Source organism: Eptatretus burgeri, chromosome 11, assembly GCF_056783735.1.
Source record: "Eptatretus burgeri isolate ZD-2024b chromosome 11, Ebu_testis_v1, whole genome shotgun sequence".
Taxonomy (NCBI): Eukaryota; Metazoa; Chordata; class Myxini; order Myxiniformes; family Myxinidae; genus Eptatretus; species Eptatretus burgeri.
Genome location: NC_140971.1, coordinates 88,330,224 through 88,355,081, shown reverse-complemented (window position 1 = coordinate 88,355,081; position 24,858 = coordinate 88,330,224). Strand labels below are relative to the sequence as shown.

The 24,858-nt window shown below is 41.9% G+C and overlaps 1 protein-coding gene and 1 long non-coding RNA gene across 9 annotated transcripts in view; one reads left to right on the top strand and one right to left on the bottom strand.

Annotated features, from left to right (window-relative positions):
- Positions 1 to 24,858, top strand: part of LOC147017576 (uncharacterized) — a 182,200-nt gene that overhangs the window by 126,429 nt on the left and 30,913 nt on the right. For 3 of the 8 annotated variants that reach the window (XR_015049555.1, XR_015049554.1, XR_015049553.1), the window contains exons 6-7: positions 18,673 to 21,019; positions 21,185 to 21,360. Coding sequence is in view for 2 of the 8 variants with exons in the window: in XM_085847293.1 (XP_085703419.1) it covers positions 815 to 881; positions 13,812 to 13,857 (113 nt within the window). In the remaining 6 variants the exon portion in view is untranslated. Of the gene's footprint in view, positions 1 to 814; positions 882 to 13,811; positions 16,758 to 18,672; positions 21,020 to 21,184; positions 21,361 to 24,858 lie in introns of those variants that run through there. The other 5 variants (XR_015049552.1, XM_085847296.1, XM_085847289.1 and 2 more) reach the window with 3 other exon arrangements.
- Positions 16,841 to 24,858, bottom strand: part of LOC147017577 (uncharacterized) — an 8,261-nt gene continuing 243 nt past the window's right edge. Inside the window, exons 1-3 of the long non-coding RNA XR_015049556.1 lie at positions 21,563 to 24,858; positions 21,244 to 21,383; positions 16,841 to 18,083 (exon numbers count right to left, since the gene is read on the bottom strand). The exon at positions 21,563 to 24,858 is cut by the window's right edge and continues 243 nt beyond it. This is a non-coding gene — a long non-coding RNA (uncharacterized LOC147017577). The remainder of the gene's footprint in view (positions 18,084 to 21,243; positions 21,384 to 21,562) is intronic.

The window sequence follows — 24,858 nt, the reverse complement described above, 5'->3', positions numbered from 1 at the left end:
AGGACAACATACTGCTGATCGTTTATTCGTCACCATATGAGGCTCATTAATATGAATGAATCGAACCCCCTAACGTGAAGAGGCAGTGGGGTACAAATCGAGTCCCATCACAGCCCTTGCTGCATGACCTGCCAGCATTGTGCCACCTGATGTGCTCACATAGCAGGCTACACTTGTTGATATGTATATATATATATATATATATATATATATATATATATATATATATATATATATATATATATATATATATATATATATATATATATATATATATATACACACACACATAAACACACACATATATATACACACATAAACACACACACATATACACACACACACACACACATATATATATATATATATATATATATATATATATATATATATATATATATATATATATATATATATATATATATAAATATATATACATATATATATATATATATATATATATATATATATATATATATATATATATATATATATATATATATATATATATATATATACATATATATGTATATACATACACATAAACACACACACACACACACACACACACACACACACACACACATATATATATATATATATATATATATATAAATATATATATATATATATATATATATATATATATATATATATATATATATATATATATATATATATATCAATGACTCTACACACATTTTACATACATATTATATGTAAGAAAATATATGTTGTAAGAAATATATGTTGTACAAATATATGTGTTGTTACAAATATATGTTGTAAGAAAATGTTTTCTTTGCATGTTAAGAAGTGGAACAGACTGGCCTTCAGTGTGGACGGATGCTGATATCGGAGATCCCAGCTTCCAGCAAGGGGTAAAGTGCTGTCGCAGTGAAATACTTGCAGATAACGGTGAATTGTGGGACATGTAAATAATCACCATAAAAAGGAGTCCGTGGAAGATATTCTTGAACGATAAGTGGAAAGAAAGATAAGATCCCTTGGAAATGCTTTGAAGTTTGCATGCCATATAAAAATCAAGGAAAGTATTCTCCCTTCTCGGCAGTTATACAAACCTTATGCACGAAACAACTTCGTACCTGAGAAATAGGAACATGGAATTAAAACAGATTATAAAGATATAAAAGTAGTGTATTAACTCAAAGTTTTTTGTGAAAATAAGTTTCATTGTTTGTGCAAGTTTTTGAAAGTCAAGCATTCTGACTCTTTCATACATAACATATGAAGATCCACAAACAAATCTGAACAACGATTTGCTCACAATAGTTGAAGAAAGGCCAACTTCTTATTTTTCAATGCACACATTTGTATAAGTGTTTTTACCTCTACCACCGAAGGTGGATGGAGGTTAAGTTTCCACCCCTGTCTGTCTGTCTATGAGCAGGATATCTCAAAAAGTTGTGGACAGATAGATTCAAACGAAACTTGGTGGGGCAGGTTGTATGCGTCACAATGATTAATTGTTTCGATTTTGGTGAAGCTCCACATCCGGATAAAATTTATGTTTTTAAGTTTTCAACTGATTCTTCACCTTTGAGAGATGGAGCTAAAAACGTTTTCATGGAATGATTTTTTTTTTCAAAATGTTATGAACGGATTATGACAAAACTTGATGGACGAGTTGGATGTGTGACAAGAACAAGCTGATGAGATGTTGGTTCAGGTCCGGTTGCAGATGTAGCCCATCAGTGGGATACAAAACAGAGAGTGTTCAGCCTGGCCGAGGAGTGCGCTCCACCGAGTGCCGTTCGAGTTACCCTGCGCTCGAGAAGCGAAAAGCAGGGCGACGCATTCGGTTGCGTACCTGCGGCGTACGTGCGTGTCTACATTTTTAAAATTAATTTTCTCAGCAAGTGTGTGGTCCAATTGACGCGATATTCGACCACAGGAGGGCCTCTACCTGAAGATTTTTTTTTTTAAAAATTCAGAACTATGATGTCATAGGTCACGTGGTACTGACGCAAACTTGGAAAAACGTTACACCTCCATATCTCACAAACCACTCAATGGCAAAAATTGAAACATGGCTCATTGTCAAGTACTCCCAATGCGGAATAAGATTTGTTGGTGATGATGTCATCAGTGCCTTCATTTTGATGTCATAATTCAACAAGTACAACGCTTGATCTGATCAGTATGAAAAAAAAATTCCTCTGCAACTGTTACTCCGATGGACACTAAATTTTTTAGAATATGAGCGGCTCCTCCTAGATAATTTTTTATGATAATTATGACGTCATAGATCACGTGGTAGAGGCGCCATCTTGGAAAAAATCAAAAAAGTTACACCTCCATATCTCCAAAACCGCTTCATGGAAAAAAGTGATACATGGCTTATTTGGGGAATATGATTTGTTAATAATGATGTCATTGGTAACTTAATTATGACGTCATAATTCGACAAGTACAAATCTTGATTCGATCAGTATGAATTTTATTTCTCTGCAATTTTTGGTCCGATTGACATGAAATTTTCATCATTGGAGCGCCTCCCTCCTGTAGAATATGTAAATGATAATTATGATGTCATAGGTAACATGGTACAGGCGCCATCTTGGAAAAACTTTTCACCTCTATCTCTGAAACCACTCCATGAAAAACATTGATACCTGGCTCATTGTCAAGTACTCCCCATGGCGAATAAGATATGTTAATGATGATGTCATCAGTGCCCTCGTTATGACATCATAATTCGACAAGTACAACACTTATCCGATCATTATGAATTTTTTTCTCAGCGACTGTTGGTCTGATGGACATGAAATTTTCACCATGGGAGCGCCACCTCCTGTAGAATATTTTAATGATACTCATGATGTCATAGGTCATGTGGTACAGATGCCATCTTCGAAAAACCGAAAAACGTTGCACCTCTATATCTCCAAAATCGTTGACTGCACAGGGTAAGTATTCTATGAATACCATCTCGTTATTATTATGCACCATGCTCAAGATGGAGCATTGGTTCCACTGAAGCTGTTTCGTGCATAGCATTACAATCATGGATGGGTTGCCAGTCTGATGTATGATATAAGACTGAGTATGGAGGAAGTTGTAATTTGTTCAGGGTGCCAGCGATAACTCCCCCACTCTTGTGAAGGACACCATGGGGATTCTTATCATCCACTAACTAATGCCAGCAGATGGGATGCCCAGTTGAACATCCATCCGAGGGACATCACACGCAGAGATGGACCACCCTGTATGCGAAACACCAGGGACAGTTTATAGTTGGGTCAAGATTGGACCTAAGTCCAAAAAGTAAAAGTAGGTAATGCAAAAGTGATTTATAATCATTGTTCAATATAAATGTCATCAACTGCAAGGACTGTCAATATCTGTCAGGTCAGGCCAGATCAGATCTGTGACTTGCTACAGGTATCATATAAACAATGTACTAACCTGTTCCATGGTCGGGTTGGGGGCGACTAAACCGTCTCCCCCACCAGGTTTCCTGGTGAGGAGGGTGTTTGGATGTGGACACCCAGCAGGATTAAAAACAAAACCTGTCAAAGAGCAGAGGAGCTCCTTGTGAGCCAATGGCCATCCATATCTAGTGCCCAACTGTGTCTGTGGATGTCCTCCTGCAGTTGGGTTACTTCTTAAAAGGAGGTTGGTGGCAGGATTTGCACTCGGCCACCGGGAAACCCTTCATTCTGCAAAACATTCTCGAAGCAAAAAAAAATCTGAAAACCCACTCTGTGGGAGTAACTCCTGTGCAGCTTCCCTTCGCAGGGCAGCTCACCGATGACGGGATTGGGGTAAAGCCTTTGGGACCCCCAATCTTTGTTGATAGAAGGGAAACCATGGGGTAACATCCCCGGGTCAGATTGTGAGAGATTGTGTCGGAGTGGTGCTGAGGTATCGTCCACCAGACGGAGGTCTCCTTGTGTTAACCTGAGGCGGTCCCTTCGGGTGGGTGCCTGAAATGTCCTTTCCCTAAGAAAGGATGAGCACCTATCTCTGTTATCATCTGAGCTCAAGCGTTTGGACGTCGGTATTGCAGCACTCTCTGAGGTTCGGAGACCGGATTGCGGTGAGATCATGGCAGGTGGTTACACCTGCTCTTGGTCTGGTCATTCTGATGGTTACCATGCCCAAGGAATTGCTGCAGCTGTGTCCAATAAGCTGACTCCAATGATAATTGAGGTAACACCGTTCAACGAGCGTATTATGAGACTAAGGATTCGTCACTAGTTGGGTGTCATTTCCCTGGTCTCTGCATATGCTCCGACTGAGGCGAGTGATCTCATCGTGAAAGACGCACTCATGCCATGCTCGAGTCTGTGGTTGATCTGTGCCCCAGGCAAGATACTCTTCTGGTCTTGGGGGATTTCAATGCATCGACTGGAACTGATAGGGATGGTTATAAGATGTGTGTTGGTCCCCTTGGGTCTGGAACTGTGGACTAGAATAGCACTCAGTTCCTTGACTTTACAAGAAGTCATGGACTTAGGGTGGCTGGTTCATGGTTTCAGCGCCCACAAGCTCATCGCTGGATTTGCTATTCCAACGCTGGCGGTGTGGCAAAGGAGATTGGCCATGTGCTCATTGATGGTCACTGGAGGATGATCCAGAACTGCAGGGTCTACGAGAGGGCTCAGTTCCTCAATACTGACCACCGGCTTGTTGTAGAAACACTTAAGTTGCACCTTAAATCCAGGAGAATGGTACCATCCCAGCCAAGGCTGGATGTTGGCAAGCTCAAGGATGATAGGGGAGCTGAGGAGTTTGCGAACAGGCTGAGTGGAGATTTGGGGGTCTGGGTGCTTTGGGGGGTCCTGAAGGGTTGTGGAGTGCCTTCAAGACCACCATCCTTGATGTTGCCGGTGGATGTCTTGGAACTCACCGTCAGGCGAAGAAGAATTTTGTCCCTCAAGGGACACTGGATACCATTGACCAGAGTTGCAGGGCCAGGCTGAATGGCAGACCTGCGCTGTTCAGGGAGTTGAGGCGTAAAACAGTGCGTGTGCAAAGGGTGGACAAGGAGGCCTGTGTGCAGGGTATCTGTGAGGGGGTGGAGCATCACCTGTGGTCAAGTGATTTTCGTCCTGCTTACAAAGGAATTCAGGCATTGCGTTCATCCAAGCCCATCCCTCAGTGTACTGTAGTTAGTGCAGAGGGTGGTAGGCTCTTGAGGGAGGAGTCCGAAGTGAAGGCCCGCTGGGCCAGTTACTTTGAGCGGTTGTACCAGGCTGATCCACCAGCAGTCGAGTTGGACGTCAGGGGTGTTACAATCCCTGTTGCTGACCCTCGAATCAACTGTGGTCCACCTTCGCTTGTGGAAACACAGGCTGCGGAGAACCGGTTGAAATGGGGTAAAGCTCCAGGGATCTGTGGCATCCGTGCTGAACTTCTCAAGGCTGGTGGAAATGCTGCTCTCGTGTCGTTGCTTGCAGTTCTGTGCTCTGCCTGGAACACAATTATCATCCCAACTGACTGGAAGAGGGGCCTTGTTGTCCCTCTCTGGAAAGGGAAGGGTGATCGCCAAGACTGCCACAACTACCGAGGGGTGATGCTGCTCTCAGTGCTGGGCAAGTTCTTTGCTCTGATAATTCTTGATTGGGTTCGCCACAATCTGCTTGAGCACCAGCGTCCAGTGCAGTCAGGCTTTACACCAAAGAGGTCAATGATTGACCGTATCCTTGCTCTTTGGATCCTCACCAAACGCAGATGAGAGTTTCGGCAGGGACTGCTTGCAGTCTATGTTGATCTCTGTAAAGCATTCGATTCAGTGAATCGGGATGCCCTCTGGAGGATTCTTGAGTCTTCGTGGGGTGCCACCAAAACTCAACGATCTGATGTCTGAACTCTACTCTGGTACTGAGAGTCCTGTGAGATGTGGTGGTACCATCTCTGACTTATTTCCAGTTGTTACTGGAGTTCCTCAGGGGTGTGTACTGGCCCCCACACTTTTCAGCACTTGTATGGACTGGATTCTTGGGAGGATGTCCGGGAGATCAAGCCGCAGTGCATCGTTTGGAAATGTCAAGATCTCTAATCTAGATTTCTCAGATGATGCAGTCATCTTTGCGGAGACTTTAGATATCCTTTTGTGGGACCTCGAGGTGCTGAATGAGGAGTCGGTGCCACTGGGATTAAGGGTTTCCTGGGTCAAAACTAAGATCCAGGCTTTCAATGACATCTTGGATGCTGCTGTCCTGTTCGTGGTGAGGATGTGCCCGTTTGTGGTGAGGATGTTGAGATCGTGGAGAGATTCACTTGCCTTGGCAGTGATATTCATGTCCCTGCTGGCTGTGAGTCAGAGGTCAATAGACGTCTGGGTTGGGCCTGGGGAGTCATGGATTCACTGGATCATGGGGTGTGGCACTGCCAGTACCTGTGCGGAAGGATGAAAGTCCGAGTCTTCAGGTCCTTGGTGCTTCCAGTCTTGCTCTTTGGATGCGAGACTTGGACTCTGACCAAGGGTCTGAGACGGAGACTTAATTCCTTTGGTAGCAGGTCTCTTCGGAGAATCATTGGCTTTCGCTGGTGGAACTTTATATCCAACGAGCGGTTGCTGAGAGAGACTCGAATGAGATTTGTTATCTGTATAGTCCGTCAGCATCAGTTGCGGCTGTATGGACATGTGGCTCTTTTTCCTGACGCTGATCCTGCTCACCAGATTCTTTCAGCGAGGGAGTCTCGTAAGTGGAGGAGGCCAATGGGCTGACTACGATCCTCGTGGTTGCAGCAGGTTGATTAGCATCTCAAGGAAATGGGGATGGACCAGGCATCTGCCTGGGGGATCGCTAGATGGAGGTTCCTGGAGTACCGGCAGAAAGTGGACGTAGTGACGCGCTGTTCTGGCGAATGCTCCCATACCTGACCCTGGAGGTCAATCAACTTGGTGTGTGATCTTGAAGTTAATTAGTTACATCTGAGCTCATTTATAATTGCTATTATAAAGGGGGGTGGGGGATGGACATTTATCCTACCAAGACATTCTCGTTTTGCATTTTAAATTAATTTTCTGAAATATGTGGAATTTGTTTTTCACTTAGAAGTTGTGGGTTATGATGTGTAAATAAAGGTGTGAAAAGTCTGATTTGATGTAATTTAAATCCAGGCAATGAGGCAGCAAAAGGTGAATGTTTTGAAAGGAGTGTCGACTTTGTATAGGCACTGTAGATATATATGTGTGTGTGTGTGTGTGTGTGTGTGTGTGTATATATATATATATATATATATATATATATATATATATATATATATATATATATATATATATATATATATATATATATATATATATATATATATATATATATATATATACATATATATATATATATATATATATATATATATATATATATATATATATATATATATATATATATATGACATTTACACACATGCCTTGCCATTCGTATTGTCGATAGCTCATATTAAATTATCCTTCAGCAATGTTTCAATCCTATAAGCTTCGCATTCCACAAAGAGGCATCGATGTCGCATTATTAAATTTGGAATGCCAAAGATGGTTGCGTTTGTTCTTTGACTGGGGTCAAACGTCAGCTGTTCAATTTCTCCATGCTCACTGTGATGGCCTGTGCTGGAAGGTCAGAGCTTATATCATGCGATAAGAACACCGAATTTGACCTCACATTGCAGGGTTACAAGCCAACGGTACAAATGCCAGCAGATTGCATCTATGAGGTCTGGACGGGCATTCATGAAGGAAAGCATTGGTGCCATATTTGAATTGCTGAATGAATGAATTATATTTGAAAAATGGCACCTAATTCATAAAGGACAGAATGTCAAATATTTTCTGCTTTTGATTTGCCAAAAGTCTTTAATGAGATAGATGGAGTGTCTGTTCGGCGAAGCTTCTCGGTAAATGAACTGCTCTTGCAAAAGATACGAAGTCATCCTCAAGATGTCCACAGAGTCCTGACTTAATTATGCTTACAAAGAACAGCATGCTTAATGATGCTTAAACTTAGATTATAGTTTTTGTAGCAGGGAAAAGCACCCAATTAAATATATCAGATAGGTGGTACATAGATTTTGCAGTTAAGTATTTTGAAAAAAGTAAGTTTTACAATTCTTTGCTGAAACATCCACAAATTACCCTATTATGCCTGAGAGTACAGTCCAACTGCTTCCATGCTTGAACCAAGCATTCATTGTAAGAAGACAAAAAGCAAGTGCTCACTCTGGTATAGAAACAGGATGTACTGATTTTGAAGCTTTCACGTCACACTGAACATTGCGTGTTCTGTTACGTTAATGCAAAACAGAAGTTGAAGTGCTGATTATTCTTTGACGAATCACTATTTAATTCCAGGTTATTTTTTTTGGGGGGGAGGGGTTGTTTTTAAATTCAGATGCATGTTTTCAGAACAAAAAAAAATAGAAGAAGAAAATAACATTTGAGACCAAGAAATGCAATTATTTTATTCTTTTATAAAGAACTGACTCACTCATAATGAGAACTAACAAAAAGTTTCAATTGCTTGTGGCAAATCTAATTAATTGAAGAGTTGAAGATGAAATCAAGGTTTTCAATATCATTGGAATCTCGCAATTAAGCTGAGTCTATTCCCCCATCACGTCGGCATCACCGACAGGTCGCTGATCTCTCTGTCTTCTTCCACTTCATTTCTGGTCTTGCACCCTCTGCCATTTCTGGTTTCCCCCCCCCCCCCGACAACCTCCTAGGTATCTGCAGGACACATGCGGTCCACCAGCAACCCACTCCTAGTGAACCTGCCTCGATCCAGAACCGATGGTCATCTCCACTCATTTATTCCTCTCTTTTCCCACGCTCTCTTCGATTTCATTCTTCCCTCCAGGTCTTCAAGACAGCTGTTCACCACCATCTCAACTCATACTCCATCCAAAACCATTACCTTTTCTACACCCATTAAGCCACTCTGCACCCCTCCCGAAATTTTGCTTATTTATCCATCTTGTCCACCCCTCACGTTCTTACCTACCCCTCATCGTTACCTGCATCCCTTGTTTGTCTCCGTCTCTACTTTCTCCCTCCTCCCTGTTGTCGGCTTTTCCCCTTTCTCCTGCCGTTGCCTTTGTTTATGCTGTGTCCCGATCTGTTCTGTGTCCCAGCTCTTCCACGAGCCTAGACCATGTATTAAAAAAAAAGATTCCTTCCGCCACCAAAGATGAATGGGGTCTATGTTTTGACCCCTGTCTCTTTGTCTGCAAGTCTGTCTGTCTGTCTATCTGTCTGTGAGCAGGATATCTCAAAAGGTTGAGGGCGGATTATGACAAAACTTGGTGAATGAGTTGGGTAGGTGAGAAGAACGAGCCGATTAGATTTTGGTTAAGGTCTGGAAACACATCTGGTCTGTCAGTGGGATAGGATACAAACAGTGAATCTGACGTCAAAAGCTTGGATCAACTGCACTGTTCTAGAAAGCTGAGTGCCCCAACCTATGGGATGTCACTTTTGAGATTCAACTAAAATATGTGTTCTTCCTTCAATGCTATAACTATCTATTTGATACACATTTCAAGGGTGTTTAGATCACATTTCAAATGCAAAATAAAAATTGAGAAAACACACCATCTCTTCTTTTAAACATTGTTTTCAAGCTCACAATAAAGACATTGATGAAGGGGGTGATGGCAACAGGCATACTGGAAATGGAAATTGAAGAAGCTGATACACTTGAGGTTCCAATGACCACAGATAGACAGAACAACTCAGACAACTATATTGAAGTTCAAGAATGGGAAAGGAATGCGACATGAATTGTTAATTGACCGTCACATTATGAGACTGAAGGAAATGGCAAGACTGGGGAAATATTTTCCCAACGTCGGAGAAGAAGAGCATGAATGAAGAGTTTAGCAGATAATCTAAACTTCAAAAGGAATGAATCACTGCCCATATTTGGCCTGGCAGAGCTTGTCGAAAATGTGTTGGAACTCCACTGAATTACGTGAAGAGCGAGTACCTTTCCAGAATGAGGGAACAACTTCAGTGATAAGGAATACAAGTGACCCTGCAGTTTTAAACAAAGGAACTAATCTATCAGCATCACTCATCATATCCCACTGAAAAACAGATCTTTCCTTAAATTTACCAAAAGCAACACCAAAATGGAAATGTACAAGTCTACATTTTAAGCACAGTCTTGAACACATGTTGCTGGCCAAAGGCTTCAACAGGACAAAATCGGTTTACAAAATGTCAGAGTGTCTACCTGCCAGATTCTGTATAGTACTACGTAACAGCACATATAACGTGCATGGTACCAGGAGGCACAGTGAAGCAGAATGTGTCATTTATACAAGCCAACACAACCTAAGTGACGTGCCTGTGACGACGAGGGACTTTGATGATAATCAGTGGAAGAAAACCAAAAAGCTATCAACCTGTCAGGCGAGAGCAATTAGCTAGCTTGATGTCTTTGCATAATTAGAGAGGGATGACAGCCATGATTTTATATTCTGCAGAATCACTGGACGGAACAACGAGACATCATCCTCCAGCAGTCAGGTGTACTTTTGAAACTTTGCACAAAAAAAAAAAATCGATCTCAAACTGTGAGAAGTTGAATCAATGGCTTTATAAGACCACATCCGGTCAACATCTAGATTTGTTTGTAGGTTTTAAGATGTGCTTAAGACTCAAGTACACGAGAGAAGTTCCAGGGACAGGCCATTTGCCAAGGTGTCTGATCACCCAAATTAACATGTCAAGTGCTATACTGTACACAAAAGTTTGTGCCAAAAGGTTATAATTATTTTGATACTTGTTTTGTTCATGAAAGAGCGATTATTAGCCTCCAAAGGAATTCTTCCGAAATGGGGTCTTCTGGATTTGGTCTCGATTTTCTTGTCTGTGTGCGTGTGCGTGTGTGCATGCGTCTGCAACCATATCTCGGACATGTTTGGACCAATTTTATTTGTACTTGGTGCAAAGACAACACATGATGGTCTATCTGTGCACGCCATTTTTGTTTTCACCATCAGATCCAAGATGATCGACTGGCGGCCATTTTAGATGTAAAAAAAACCCCAGTGTTGAACACGTCCTCAACCATTTCTCAGACATGCATTTACTGATCTTGTTCAACCTTGGCACCCAGATCATGAACGATGGCTTACATATTTACATCATTTTTTTTAAAGATCACATTTAAGATGGCCAACGGGCTGCCATTTCAGTTGTTTGAAGTTGAAATCAGTTGTTGAAATTTCAGTTGAAATCAGTTCAAACTGGATGGGCACTCGGGAGAGCGCATACCTCTACCATGTAATGCCTGTTCCACGAGAACATCTTGGGCCCATTACATTTTTGAGATATCGTGTTATATGTCGTTTTGCACCCTATCTCTCAATGGTGAAGAATAACTAGAGGTATGCACACTCACCTCTGAGCTGTCTTACCTGAGTTTGAATCTCGACCCAGCTATAAACTGTCATCCAGGTGTTTCGCAGTCATCCAGGTGTTTAGCAGGCAAGTCGAGGCATCGATACGTGTGCTGTCCCTCTGTTGGACATTAAACTAGGTGTCCCATCTGCTCGCATTGTTTGGTGGATGTTAAATATCTATTGGTGGCCTTCATGAAGATTAGGCGATGAAGATTAGAACATGATGAAGATTCATCATGCCACACAGAAATGGGGGAAAATAATTAGTTTTTTAAAATAATTTTTTGAGCAAAGAACAGATTTTAGCAGCAAAATTTTGACAGGTTCAATGAAGAGGAGATATAATTCAGAGTTCAGATGAATTCAGCTTTGAGACAAGAAGACAAAATTGCTGCACACACTCTGGAATAAATATTTGGTCACAAGCAATCACTGATACAGTCTACTGAAAGAGGTAATGGACACAGCAGCAGTGTGAAGCAGGTGCTCTGAAATGTCAGAGGTGAAACAAAGCGTATGTTGGTAGCCAGGTTTGTTAGGACGAAGGGAAGAGGGGAAAATGGATGTGGTGGGGGTGGGAGGTGGAGAGATTGGGGAGAGAGAGTATACATAACCACTGTCACAGCTAACATTATATATTTGGCCAATTTTATAACAACTAGAACGACAGTTGGTAGAGCACATACCTCTACCAAGCTGAGCAGTTTAAGTTTTGTATCCCATTGATAGACCGGATCTGCAGTTATTCTTGTCACACACCAAAATCTAATGGACTTGTTCTTGTCACCGACCCAACTCATCCAGGCACTAAGTTTTGTCATAATCCGTCTTCAACTTTTTATGATATCGTGCTACATATCGTTTTTTGCCCCACCTTTGTATCCCTCAATGGTGAAGAATGACTTAAATTTTTTGTTTTATCGTATCTGGATCCGGATTCGGATCTTCACCAAAATTGAATCAGTTTGTCCTTATCACACACCTAACTTGTCGACCAAGTTTCGTCCGAATCCGTGCACAACTTTTTGAGATATCGTTCTATTTATCAGTTTAGCCCTATCTCTCAATGGTGAAGCATCACTTAAAAAATTATGAGCCGGATCTGGATCATCACCAAAATCTAACGACTTCGTCCTTATCCGACACCCAACGTGTCCATAAAATTTCATCCGAATCTGTCCACAAATCTTTGAGATATCCTGCACACAAACAAACAGACAGACAAGAAGACAACATCATGCAGGGCATGATATTTGCAAAATCCATAAATCAAATTTCACCTCAAAAATAATTGACTGGTTGAATTAAATGACCAAATATACAACTCTTCAAATTTCAAGTCAATCGGATGAAAATTGATAATTTTAGAAACTCGGTCCATGTTGACCTCAAAAATAATTGACCGGTTGAATTCAGTGACCTGAAATATAAATCCTCTTCAAATTTCAAGTGAATCGGACGAAAATTGAGGATTTTAGAAATCTCACCTAAGTTGTTGACCTTTGACCGATGTTGACCTTTTGACCTCAAAAACAACAGGCTTCTTCCTTCTGATGAACTCTACCATGCGGTGAAGTTTCGTGAAGATCGGTTTAAAATTGTGACCTGCAGGTGACAAACAGACAGACAGACAGACAGAATAACAAAATTGACTGAACAATATACTTGAAAAATCTTGGACTTCGCGAGTAACAAACAAATAAACAGACAGACAGGGGTGAAAACATAACCTCCTTCACCTTCCGTAGTGGGGGTAAATATTGTGGAAGCTCCCAAAAAATAAGGTCCAGTTTTGTTCTTTTCCTCTCGTCACGAATTATTTCGGGTAAACATCGTGGTTATAGGGGACAATTGGAGTAATAAGTCCTTGGGGATGTCCTGTAGAAACGTCCAAAACACATGCAGATCGTTCCATGACCTAGAATTTTCAAATGATTACTTGGAAAGGCGCACACATCGGATGGTTTTTCAGCTTTCTTAATGTGCGGAGCAGATTTCGCATCGTTTGGCCGTGTGTCCCAAAGTAAACTACACTGCGGATTTCTGCCAGTTTTACACAAGATTGCCAGCTCGATTCTCTGGAATTCATTTTCCCACGGAAATGCGGCGAGAAAAGTGATCTCATGATCATATTCTCAGCTGTTCGGCAATGTCGCGCAGCAGGCGATCTCGCCAAATAGTTCCAATTCATCCGAAGAATACTCGGTAAGCCGGAAATTTTTTTATTACACAAACGGATTTCACCTAGCGACAGCTGCATTTACATCACTACAAGCGATGGCGAGGGATTGGGGTCACCCGCCTCATCAGCCATTGCTGGTTTACAAATAAATAAACAAATAAAGAAGGAAGGGAATTTTCTTTGTGGAATGAAGGCAACTGCCAAATAAATAAAATAAAACATCATTGCATTGTGTTGCCCCTTGTAGTGAAAGGCATTGCTCGTGCATCGCTGCCAGAGAGATGTTTCATTAACTCAGCCACGCCAGGCTTGTCGCTAGTGCTTTGTCCTGATCCTGGCCCTGGAGCCTGCGGGAGGCACATCTGGGAGCTGAAGGAAAGCTGTCCGCAGGCTTCTGGCCATTGTTTCTCGAAAGAGGTGGCGATGGGCCAAGCTGCATGCAGCATCCACGGCCTTCTGCCAGGACACGTGCCTGCTACAGCCTTCGTCCACACTTCTGGCACCGAGATCCTGGAGTGGGCCTCCATCGAACGGGCCTTCAAATCCCCATGGTCACCGTACTCGGCGCACGGTGCTGCTTCGTGTTTGGACAATTGCTTGGGATGGCTTAAAGGCTTGAGGACCTTGCAAACCCAGAGTATTGGGAGCGACGCCAAAGATGTTGGCACAAACACAATGGCAGGTTTGATCAAACGGGTGCTCTAAGCAACGGAGGCAGAACAAGGAGATTTTGTGGTTTGGTAATTTACGGGAGAAAATACCTATTGTTCCCTGAATTACATTGCGTTCTTGGGCTTTGTGCTCCATTCTTGTTTGTATGTGCATTCAATGATTAATTTACATGACATTCTGCTTTGACCACTGCATATATTAGATGTTCTACATGTGTCGACGACAAATAAACATCAACACACTACATCTGCTGCACACAAGTTGCACATCATGGAACCACTTGTGACAGTAAAAGACTTCTGCTCATGTCAAATGACAGAGATTCATCAGAACAGAGTGTTTCTTCCCCACCAGGATATTGATCAGTTTTTAGATTTTGTTTGCAGTGTCGAAGCTCGTGGAGGAGCTAGAACACTAAACATAGCAGAACAAAAGGAACAGTAGAGAGAAATGGGGGCACTAACGGCAGGGTTGAGGGACAAAATAGAGGGAGACTTGGAGAAATAAGGGACGTGAGGAAGGATGAGAGATTGAAGATAATGTGCAAGTTGGTTCCACAGGGAGGACAAAAAAGAGGAACGAATGAGTGGAGGTGAGCTGCAGTGATTCTGGATTTTGGGAGTTTCACCAGAAGGCAGTAGATTATGCAACGTGTGCACCCTGCTATATGGAAGGATGGGGAGGGGGGGTGCATAGTGTGGAAAGAGTGGAGGGTGAAGTAGCAGAAAGGAGGTGCTAGAAGATAGAGACCACCGACCTGTCTGTGATATGAAAGTGGTACCATATGCTCAGCTTCATCCTGGGAGATTCCAATGATTTTTAAGGCCTTGGTTTCCACGGCGTCAACCTGAGCAAGGTGTGAGGCAGGGGAGCCAGCCCAGCGGGAAAAGGTGGAGGGTGGTCAAGTTGAGGATGAAGGCTTTGGAGGTGGACAGGAGTTCAGGTGTGTCCAGGAAGGATTTTGTACAACACAGGATGCCCAGTCAGTGACTGGCTTTGGAGGTAACCTTTGAAATGTGGTTTGCTCAAGAAAGATTGTGGCCAATAGTGGGACACAGGAGTTTAGGTGACTGAACTTCCTCAAGAGGATTGTTAAAAAATGATATTAAAAGCCTTGGATTCCATGTTGTCAAGCTGAGCAAGGTGTGAGGCAGGGGTGCCAGCCCAAAGGGAAGAGGAGTACTCCTCCATCAAGCTGTGGATGAAGGCCTTGGAGGTAGAATAAAGTTCAGGGGTGCCAAGGAAAGATTTTGTATGATGGAGGGTGTCCAATCAATGACTGGTTTAAATTTGTTGCTTTGTCCTCACAATTCTTTTTGATTGTATTCTTTGTAATTCAAGAATAACAAGCAGAGACATGCAGAACATACGCAGAATGCAAAATGTGACTTCAAGTTCTCAAGTTCCTCCCTCCCCCCACTCACGAACCCCAAGTCATCAACCCCCATCCCAAACTCCAAGTCCTCAATCTCCCCTCCAAACCTTCTCATGGCTCCAAGCCTTCAAACCCGCTCCCAATCCCCCCACCCCCACCACAACTTCTCAACAACCCCCCCACCCAAAGTCTCAACCTCCCCCTCCCAACTCTATCCCATCTCTTCTCTCCCCCCCCCCCTTCCCTCCTCCAAACCCCAATTCTTTGGCTTCTCCTACCACCCTCCCCTCTCCCACTCATAAAAGCAAAAGTGCATCTTTACATCAATCATTGCACAGTACACACTTAATATTGTGTCACCACAATCACTGAGTTTGAAATTTTCTTACCTAGAACCTCCTGATCATGATTCGTCAATAAATTTTAGCATGGAATAAAAGACATCGGAGACGTTCGGATTCCAAATCAATTATTTTATTCAATCACAATGGCAAAAACTCTCAAAACCCCTGTCGGGAAACCCTGTGACACCAAAGCCAAAGCGAATTCACATATTATGAAACCAAAAGGCAAAATAATGCCGCCACAAAATGACTATCTCAGTGTTGTGATTCATTTTGTGTCACTGACAATTAAATTGCTCAAACTGCGTTTTTACCAGGTTTGGTGAAAATAAATTTTAAAAATGAAACCTGTTTTCGATTCCTACCAACCTGCTTTTTGGTGTTTTGCCAATTCCTACCAATATTTTTCACAAAAGTTTTGAATAAGTACTAAAGTTTTTTTCGGCAGTGTGTAGTAGACCACTGTCTTGATCACTTCTGAACAAAACATGGATTACCCTATTTCCTCTGCATGGGTTGTGATCAAAATGTACCTTTATTTCATGATAGAAAATGCGTTGTTCAGTCTTCCAATGTACACCAGAGCCATGAAGCCTCACGTCCGAAGCCTCAAAAGTGGCGACCAAAATGGCAGACATGCGATTTGGTTTTTTTGAGCTCCAATTGTCGATGGAATCAGGCCAGTTGTCCAAACAATGGGTGGAAAGAGAGAAAACAGATGGAGAAACGCAGCTGCTTTGATATATAGATGTCAGAGAGAGAGAGAGAGAGAGAGAGAGAGAGAGAGAGAGAGAGAGAGAGAGAGAGAGAGAGAGAGAGACAGACAGAGACAGAGACAGAGAGAGAGAGAGAGAGAGAGAGACAGACAGAGACAGAGACAGAGAGAGAGAGAGAGAGAGAGAGAGAGAGAGAGAGAGAGAGAGAGAGAGAGAGAGAGAGAGAGAGAGAGAAAGACAGACACACAGACAGAGAGAGAGAAAGACAGACAGATACAGAGAGCAAACATTGTCTGAATGTGCTGCTTTGAGGAAAATTCTTCTAATTAATCTAAGATGCAGTAACCTTTCTGCAGAATCACAACGTTGAACCTTATGCAAACCTCATGAGATCCTCAATGGCCAAACAACTCAAGTCTATGATGCTGCAACGTTCACAATTCCTCACCACCCTCACTTTGTTCGGTCTCATCTCCTTCCCCTGAGTGTCCTGAAGGGAGGTTGGATGGAACTCAAATTCATTGTTTTTACCACCTGTCCTTCAAAAAAAGTTTGATGGGGAAGTGATCTTTTTAAGTCCATTAGAGAATCACAACTGCCTTCCACCTGCAATTAATTTCTCATCACACTCTTTGGTGTGATCTTAATTCATTCCACGGATTTATTTTTTATCAATCCTTAAGCACTCATTTTTACTGGGATAAAACTTCCCTCCATAAATTTCCATACCCCTTTGATTTCATCCTTTACTCATGGGGTATGCTTACACATTGTAAGCAACAACAAACCATGCCACCCCATTGTTTCGTGTCACAAACCTGCATTTGATTTTTAATTTACTTATTTTCATTTATTTATTTATATTTTCATTTTCGGATGCTTTCCGACGGTTCTGTGATTTTTCCTGGTGTGTCAGCTTCGATGTCCTTTGGCAGGCAAAATTACCTTGCTTCCCCCATTGTCTCGGGTTGCTCACCTGCATATATTTTTTCATTAATTTTTTTTCATTAATGTATATTTTCATTTATGGATGTTGTCCGACGATTCTGTGATTGGTCCTGGTGTATCGGCTTCGATGTCCATCGGCACACAAAATTTCAGCTTTCTACGTCGCCCAGAAAGTACCGATCTTTAATATCAGTCAGTCAGTCAGTGAGTGAATCAGTTATGCCCGGTGTTGGCTTCATGGTTAGGGTGGTGGGCTTGGGATCCTAGGATCCTGAGATAAAATCCCACTCTGCTGTTGAATTAATACCAGGTGGGGTTGACTCTGCCTGTCATCCTTCTGAGGTCGGCAAAATGAGTACCAGCTTGCTGGCGACTCGTGTCGGAGTGGTGACCCGTACAAGGATTGTGTCCAATAGCCAAGGAGAGTGCTTTGGTCGCACCAACGCTCTGCACAGAGTATGGTCCTGGGGGATGGATGATGAGTCAGTGGTTTGAATGATCGAGTTTTTTATATTAGATACCTTTGTACATTATTTGGCTCACTACATGCTGACGTGGTTTAACATGAAAAGCTCAATATCTTTACTCCTTTATTCTCTTAATTTCTGACCACGACATCCAGGTGGATGGCTGTGTTCATTTTCTGTTTTCATATATATATATATATATATATATATATATATATATATATATATATATATATATATATATATATATATATATATATATATATATATATATATATATATATATATATATATATATCTCATTCCATTTCACATGAGCTCTGATGGGAATATTGTTAGAATCTGTTTGGATTTCATGAGAAGTTTTTGTTGGTGTATGCATGTATCAATCTTTACTTTAACTGTTTCTATGATTTAGTTAATCCCAGTGTCCTGGAGAATGGCCTTGTGTCAACTATTTCACACGACGTGACCTTGTCACCACTCAACTTAACTGTGGGATTTTTTTTTAGACCTCCAAGTACGAATGACTGATTCACGACGGTCTTTCTTATAAATCCATTCTCATCGTGTCACGTGTTCTCAGGATGTAGCATCACTGGAAGCACCATGACAAGATTGTTTTTCGACTCGACCTGCTTCAGGATGAGTTGAGTTGCATCACGACGTCGACCTGCGCCTCCCAGTAGTAGTACAGAGGTATAAACAATCAAGGTGAGTCGTGATGCCTCGTACCATGTGAAAAGGTTTGACAACAGGCCACCTTGAGACTTTTTTTTCTTTTTTACAGTCATTGGCCAAATGTTACATGAGAATGCCATGAATTGTGCGACTGTTGCACATTTGTGGTTTCCCATGATGTGTCGATGATCCATACTGTGCGCCATTGCTGCTCATTTTCCACCCAGAGTTCAAGTTGCTGATGGTGTTTTCATTCATTACAGTTTAGGCTTTGCCATTTTCTTAATTGTCAAAATGTTGGCCTTCCTGGGCCTGGTTCAAAACATGTGTATTGTGCTTACTTTGTTCCACAACAAGCTAAGTTCCTTTGATTGGATTAATTGCACCACCTGTTGTTAATGTTCATTCCATCAACTGAAGATGCTCGTGTCTAATGCCGCACATCCAAGTCATTAACGTAGTCACGTCGTTGCTTTTGGATCACTTTGATGTGGTCCAGTTGCCTTGTTTGTCCATTTTCTTCTGCCCACTCTTGCTCTTATCCTTCTCCATCTCTGCTCTTTTTCCACTTCCCTCCCTCAAATTCCTTCTCTTACTCCGTCTTGTAAAGATGAAACGACTGTACTTGCCATCCCCACCCCCTCCCTCCTAACACTACTTTTTACAATCGTTCTCCTGATTCCAAGACCTTCTTTAGCTATCTTCCTATCTCTTTCTTTTTCTTTTTCTTTTTTTTTGCTGTGTTATCCTCTCTCCAGTTTTCTTCCTTCTCTATCAATTGGCTGTCTCCACCCTCAATTCCCACCCCATACAAAAAAGGTTAATTTTTTCATTCACCTTTTCATTCTTTCATTCATGTTAATTCTGGTTGTGTTGCCTACTCAAGTGAATGATGGCCAATCTTTCTATATTTCTTCTCCTCCTCTGATCCTTACTCCTGTTTTTGCTCTCCTCCTACCTGGGCAGTATATACCCATTCTCATCAATCCACCACACAGGTAGCGCAACCTTCTTCCCAGCATTCGATTACCCTCTTCTTCATCCCAGCCATGATGCGTGTGTCTATAGTGCTGATATTGGTGGTCAGAAAAGTTATCCACCTTGTTGTAATAAACGTGCACACTTTCAACCCCTCAGGTCTGCTCCTACCACTTCAGCTTTTATCACTGTCCATGCTTCCATCCATCCCACACTCCCCTCCCCCACCCCCACCCTTGCCTTCAACCCCATCACTTCTTTACCTACACAACCCCCTCTCTCCCCCCTTTCCTTTCTCACCCAGCTTCACACCACCAAATATTTTTCACCTGATCCACTATAATACAGATGCCTACACTTCAGTCCCACAAGCTAATTCTCAACAGGTCACTGCATCATTCAGAGATATAATCTGTCTAAACAGAAAACTTTCTTTCATAGGATACCCCAGACTTGTCCATCTTACTCCCTGATTATTCAATTTATTACTTGGATCGACTCAATGCTCTTACTGGTATGTTGCGGTCGACATCAGGAACACCCTTTCCCACCCTAAACCCATGAAGAAGATCTTTGGTACTGTGTCAGTCTCAGCAACAAAATTTTGTGTGCGGTATGTGTGCAGTCTTCTACCCTCCCAAATGTGAGGACTCTGTGTATCAGCAAACTGTATCTCCTTATTTAACCCTCAGCTTTATGGTCCAAATATGTAGCGACTTTAACCGCCAGAATTGCAGCTCCTCGGCATCAGTCCTCATACATGGTATTGCAGCAAAGTCCTTTTAGGCCTTACTCAATGTGTTGGATCCTCAATCCATTGTTCTCCTAATGGCTCCCATTTTCTGCTGGACTTGATCATGTCCAACCTCACTTTCAACATTTCTTTCTCTTCCTCAGTTGCCTCTTGGTTCCTCAGATCGTGACCTCTTGAAAGTGTCCGACTCTGGCAAGCTTTCAGGTTCCCACCAAGGCACCGCAGCATCTGGCAGTTTAATCAGGAAGGTTAATCTGAACTGCAGTCCGCCATCTCTTCCACTGATTGCTCGAATATCTCTTCTTCTCTGAACAAAGACAGTGCCTGGCACATGTTTCTCGATGTTCTCTTCTCTATCCTTTACAGCTGGAGGCATGGATATGTGTTTTCAATGGCAAGTAAAACCCAAACACCAACCCCTGGAGGCGTCATACCAGCCGAAACAAGATGGAGAATGAAGCCTCTTTCAAGTTTTACCATCACACTTCACAATTGAGTTTAAATTTTTCTGTTGGAAAAAGTGAGCACCCATAAACTGTTGCACACCTGTAAATCCACAATATCCTATCCTTTGACCCAAACAGCAAGAAGGTATTGATTGCCCCCATTAGTCCATTTTCCCATGCCCCATTGAAATGTTCATCATTGAACACCAGGTAACATGCATTACTTGCTGCACCTGCAGACAGCAGCATGTCCTACCTTCTCAACAAAACCACATACCCAGGTGTTCACACATCATACCTGAACGGCGATCTTCGGCTATGAAGGCCAGGAATACACTTCCAGAGAGGGGTTCCTTTCAATACGACTCAAGCCATTCATACTGCGTCGAAAGGAGTCAGAAGCACCTTGAAACAGGTACGATACTGTATACTCGAACACTGGCAAAACAAAGACAACCAACAAACAAACAAAGTTTTTCATTTCTTCAGATGCCTTTCATTTCATAGTCTTTTAAAGTTCGTCAACCAATTATATTTTCCTACCAGGGATGAAACATACCATAAGCAGCAATTAGATGCACATGAACATATAAATGGCGTCAAGTGCGTCACAATACCTTGAAGATATACTGAAAGCAGAGTGAGGAAGTTTCTTCTTGATGAGTTGCATTTCTTTCAAGGTGCTGTTGTGCTTCCAATTGGCAGTAACTTGAAGCTGAGAGACACATAGTCTCTCGTTTTGTGCGCCGTCGTACGTCGTGTCGTACGTAGTATCTCGGACATGCACAAAATGGAATAATTGGGCAGTATAAGTTACAGAATCCATCAAATTCCATCAGCTACTTCTATTCGTGAATCAATTTCGGGTGACTTGGTGGTGTTGCACAATACTACGACGGTTCTGTGATTTTTCCTGGTGTGTCAGCTTTGATGTCCTTCGGCAGGCAAAATTACCTTGCTTCCCCCATTGTCTCAGGTCGCTCACCTGCATATATTTTTTTCATTTTTTTTTTTCATTAATGCATATTTATGTTCATGTAAGAAGGAACTGCAGTGATGAAGAAACGAAAAATTCACAAAATGCACAGGTAGGTAGGGGGTCCTGAAAGAGACATCTTAAGGAATATGATATAAGGTGAGCCTGTGCAGCTCAGTTGTTCATGAAGGAAAGTGCTGAAGCTGATGAAACCGTCATCCTAAAAGAAGGCAATTTTTTGGTACGTCTGATCATTATAGAATCGAAAATGGCCGGGCCAATCTCCACGAAATTTTTCATACGTCCTCGAGGTACCCAAGGTCAGGTCATTCGCACAAATAATCCCACCCCCTCCCTCACCCCCATTGCCCCCCATGAGAGAATAGGGAGACGACTTGCGATTTTCACCTGTACACAGAAAATAGTGCAAGTGGTTTCTATCCACTGATACCGAGCAGAAGGAACAGGTATTGACACGTTCTCTTTGCTCCAGGAGGGAACGGGTATCACGATTACTAAAAAGAGACACGTCCGTCTGTCCATCCATCACGCGAAGAAGAAGCAGGACTTAAAGCAGGAAGGGGGTCCTGACTCCACATTTCATTGGCATTGGGAGAGGATATCTTCATTTAAAGACAGAACTGTCAGGTCGAAATACAGTGGCATAACTGGAAAGACAACCATCAGGAATCAAAAATATGGGAACAAAATAGGTATCTGACTGGGACCACCGATGAATCAGACATAAAGGGTCTATAAGGTACTGTTTTATAAGTTACTGTTTCTCATTGTAGCAAATAGAACAAAAGAAAGTCTTTATGAAAGGGTCAGTAATAGACCAATTAGTGAGCCACATGTGTACTCTAACCGAGGGATCTCACTGTACAATGGAGAAAATGCAAACAACACTTTAGGGTTATGGTTTTCGTGAAGTAGCTTTGAGTAAACTTTCCCCTTTTTACATTATACATAATTACATTATGTATGATCTGATACATTATACATTGTACCTTACATTATAGACATAAAAAAACACACCAATTTCAGATAAAACTTCATATCAGTGATGATCTTTAAGAATTGCTTTGAGGAATGACTAAATCATTGCTTATTTCAAAGTCTTCCCGATGTAACTTATAGTAAATATACACCACCTCGTTCATGAAGTTGCTTGATGACATGATGTGAGTAACAACTAATTGATTATTACAAACTCTGCCATGAAGGTCGATGAAAAGGTCAGATCCATATGGCTTTGTGTGTCCTGAGACGTGGAGCAGAAAGAGAACGTACACCACGTACAGACACGTACTCCCTTTGTCGTTTTTTTATCACTTTATTAATTATTATTTTACAGTGAAAGTTTATTATTTTATGAGCGTCATCACCTCTGCCACCCACGGTGGACGAAGGTGATGTTTTTACCAGTCTGTCTGTCTGTTGCTTGGAGGAAAAAATAATTCACAAAATTTGTTGGTCTGTAGCGTTTGTCTGTCTATCTGTTTGTCACACGATATTTGGCCACAGTTTTCAAGCAATCGTTCTGCATTTTTCTGGGTGTGTGTGTGTGACCGGCCAAAGACAGCAACGCTAAATTTGGGTGAAGATCCGAATCCGGATCCGGATTTGAGAATTTTTTAAGCGATTCTTCATCATTGAGAGATCGGACCAAAAATGATATCCAGCAAAATATCTCAAAAGGTTATGGATGGATTCACACGAAACTTGGTGGACAGGTTGGGAGTGCTACGAGGAAGAATTATTTTGGTGAAGATCCAAATCCAGATGTGGATACGAGAATTATTTAATTTTTTCCTGATTCTTCACCATTGAGAGATAGGACTAAAAACTATGTATCACATGATTTCACAAAAAGTTTAGATGGATTCACACGAAACTTTGTGGACAGTTTGGGAATACCACGAGGAAGAATTGATTCAAGTTTGATGAAGATCTGAATCCAAATCTGGAAGTCGTGGAAGGATTCAGAAAAAAAGTTGTGTTGTTGATGGATTCGGAGGAAATTTGGTGGACGAATTGATTAGATTCTGGTGAAGATCCAGATCAGGGTTCCAGAATTTTTAAAGTGATTCTTTACTATTGAGTGACCAGCCAAAAACTATATCTAACACGATATCTCAAAAAAATCACGTATGGATTCGAATGGAACTTGATGGACAGGTTGCGTGTGTTACAAGGACGGATTGATTGGATTTTGGTGAAAATCTGAAACCTGATATGATAACTTTATGAAGCGATTCTTCACCATTAAGAAGATAGGACCAAAGATGACATATATGTGGCACGATATCTCAAAAAGTTATGGATGGATTCAGACGAAACTTGGTGTATGAGTTGAGTAGGTGACAAGAACAAGCTGATGAGATGTTGGTTAATGTTCCGATGCAGATTCGGTCCACCAGTGGGATACAAAGCGTAAACTATTCAGCCTGGTGGAGGTATGCGCTCCACCGAGTGTCGTTATTGTCTTCCTTTTTTAAAGGCCACAATTATTCCCATCTTCTTGTGGGCTCAGTTTGGCGGAACGGTTAGAACTGTCCCCAAGTGTTTCTGGAACTGGCTGCTCAGACCTGGTATTCAACAGGCAGTCATTTGAAATTCGTTCAAGGTGCTGGCAATAACTCGCCGACTTTTCACAAAAGACATCATAAGATCTTTAATGTTCACCAACGAATGACTGACGCTAGCAGACGGATCCTCCTGCTGAACATCCTTGTGATGTGATGGACGGAGCTCACATTGATGGATCACCCTGCATGTATTACATCAGGACCACAGTGTTTAGGTGGTTCGGGCCAAGATTGGAACCCAAGGCTAAGACAGCTCAACAGCTCAAAGCTGAGTGTGCATATCTCCAAGCTATCCCACCAGCTCTGCTATGAGAATTATCTTAATCCTGGGAATAATCTCCCAGGT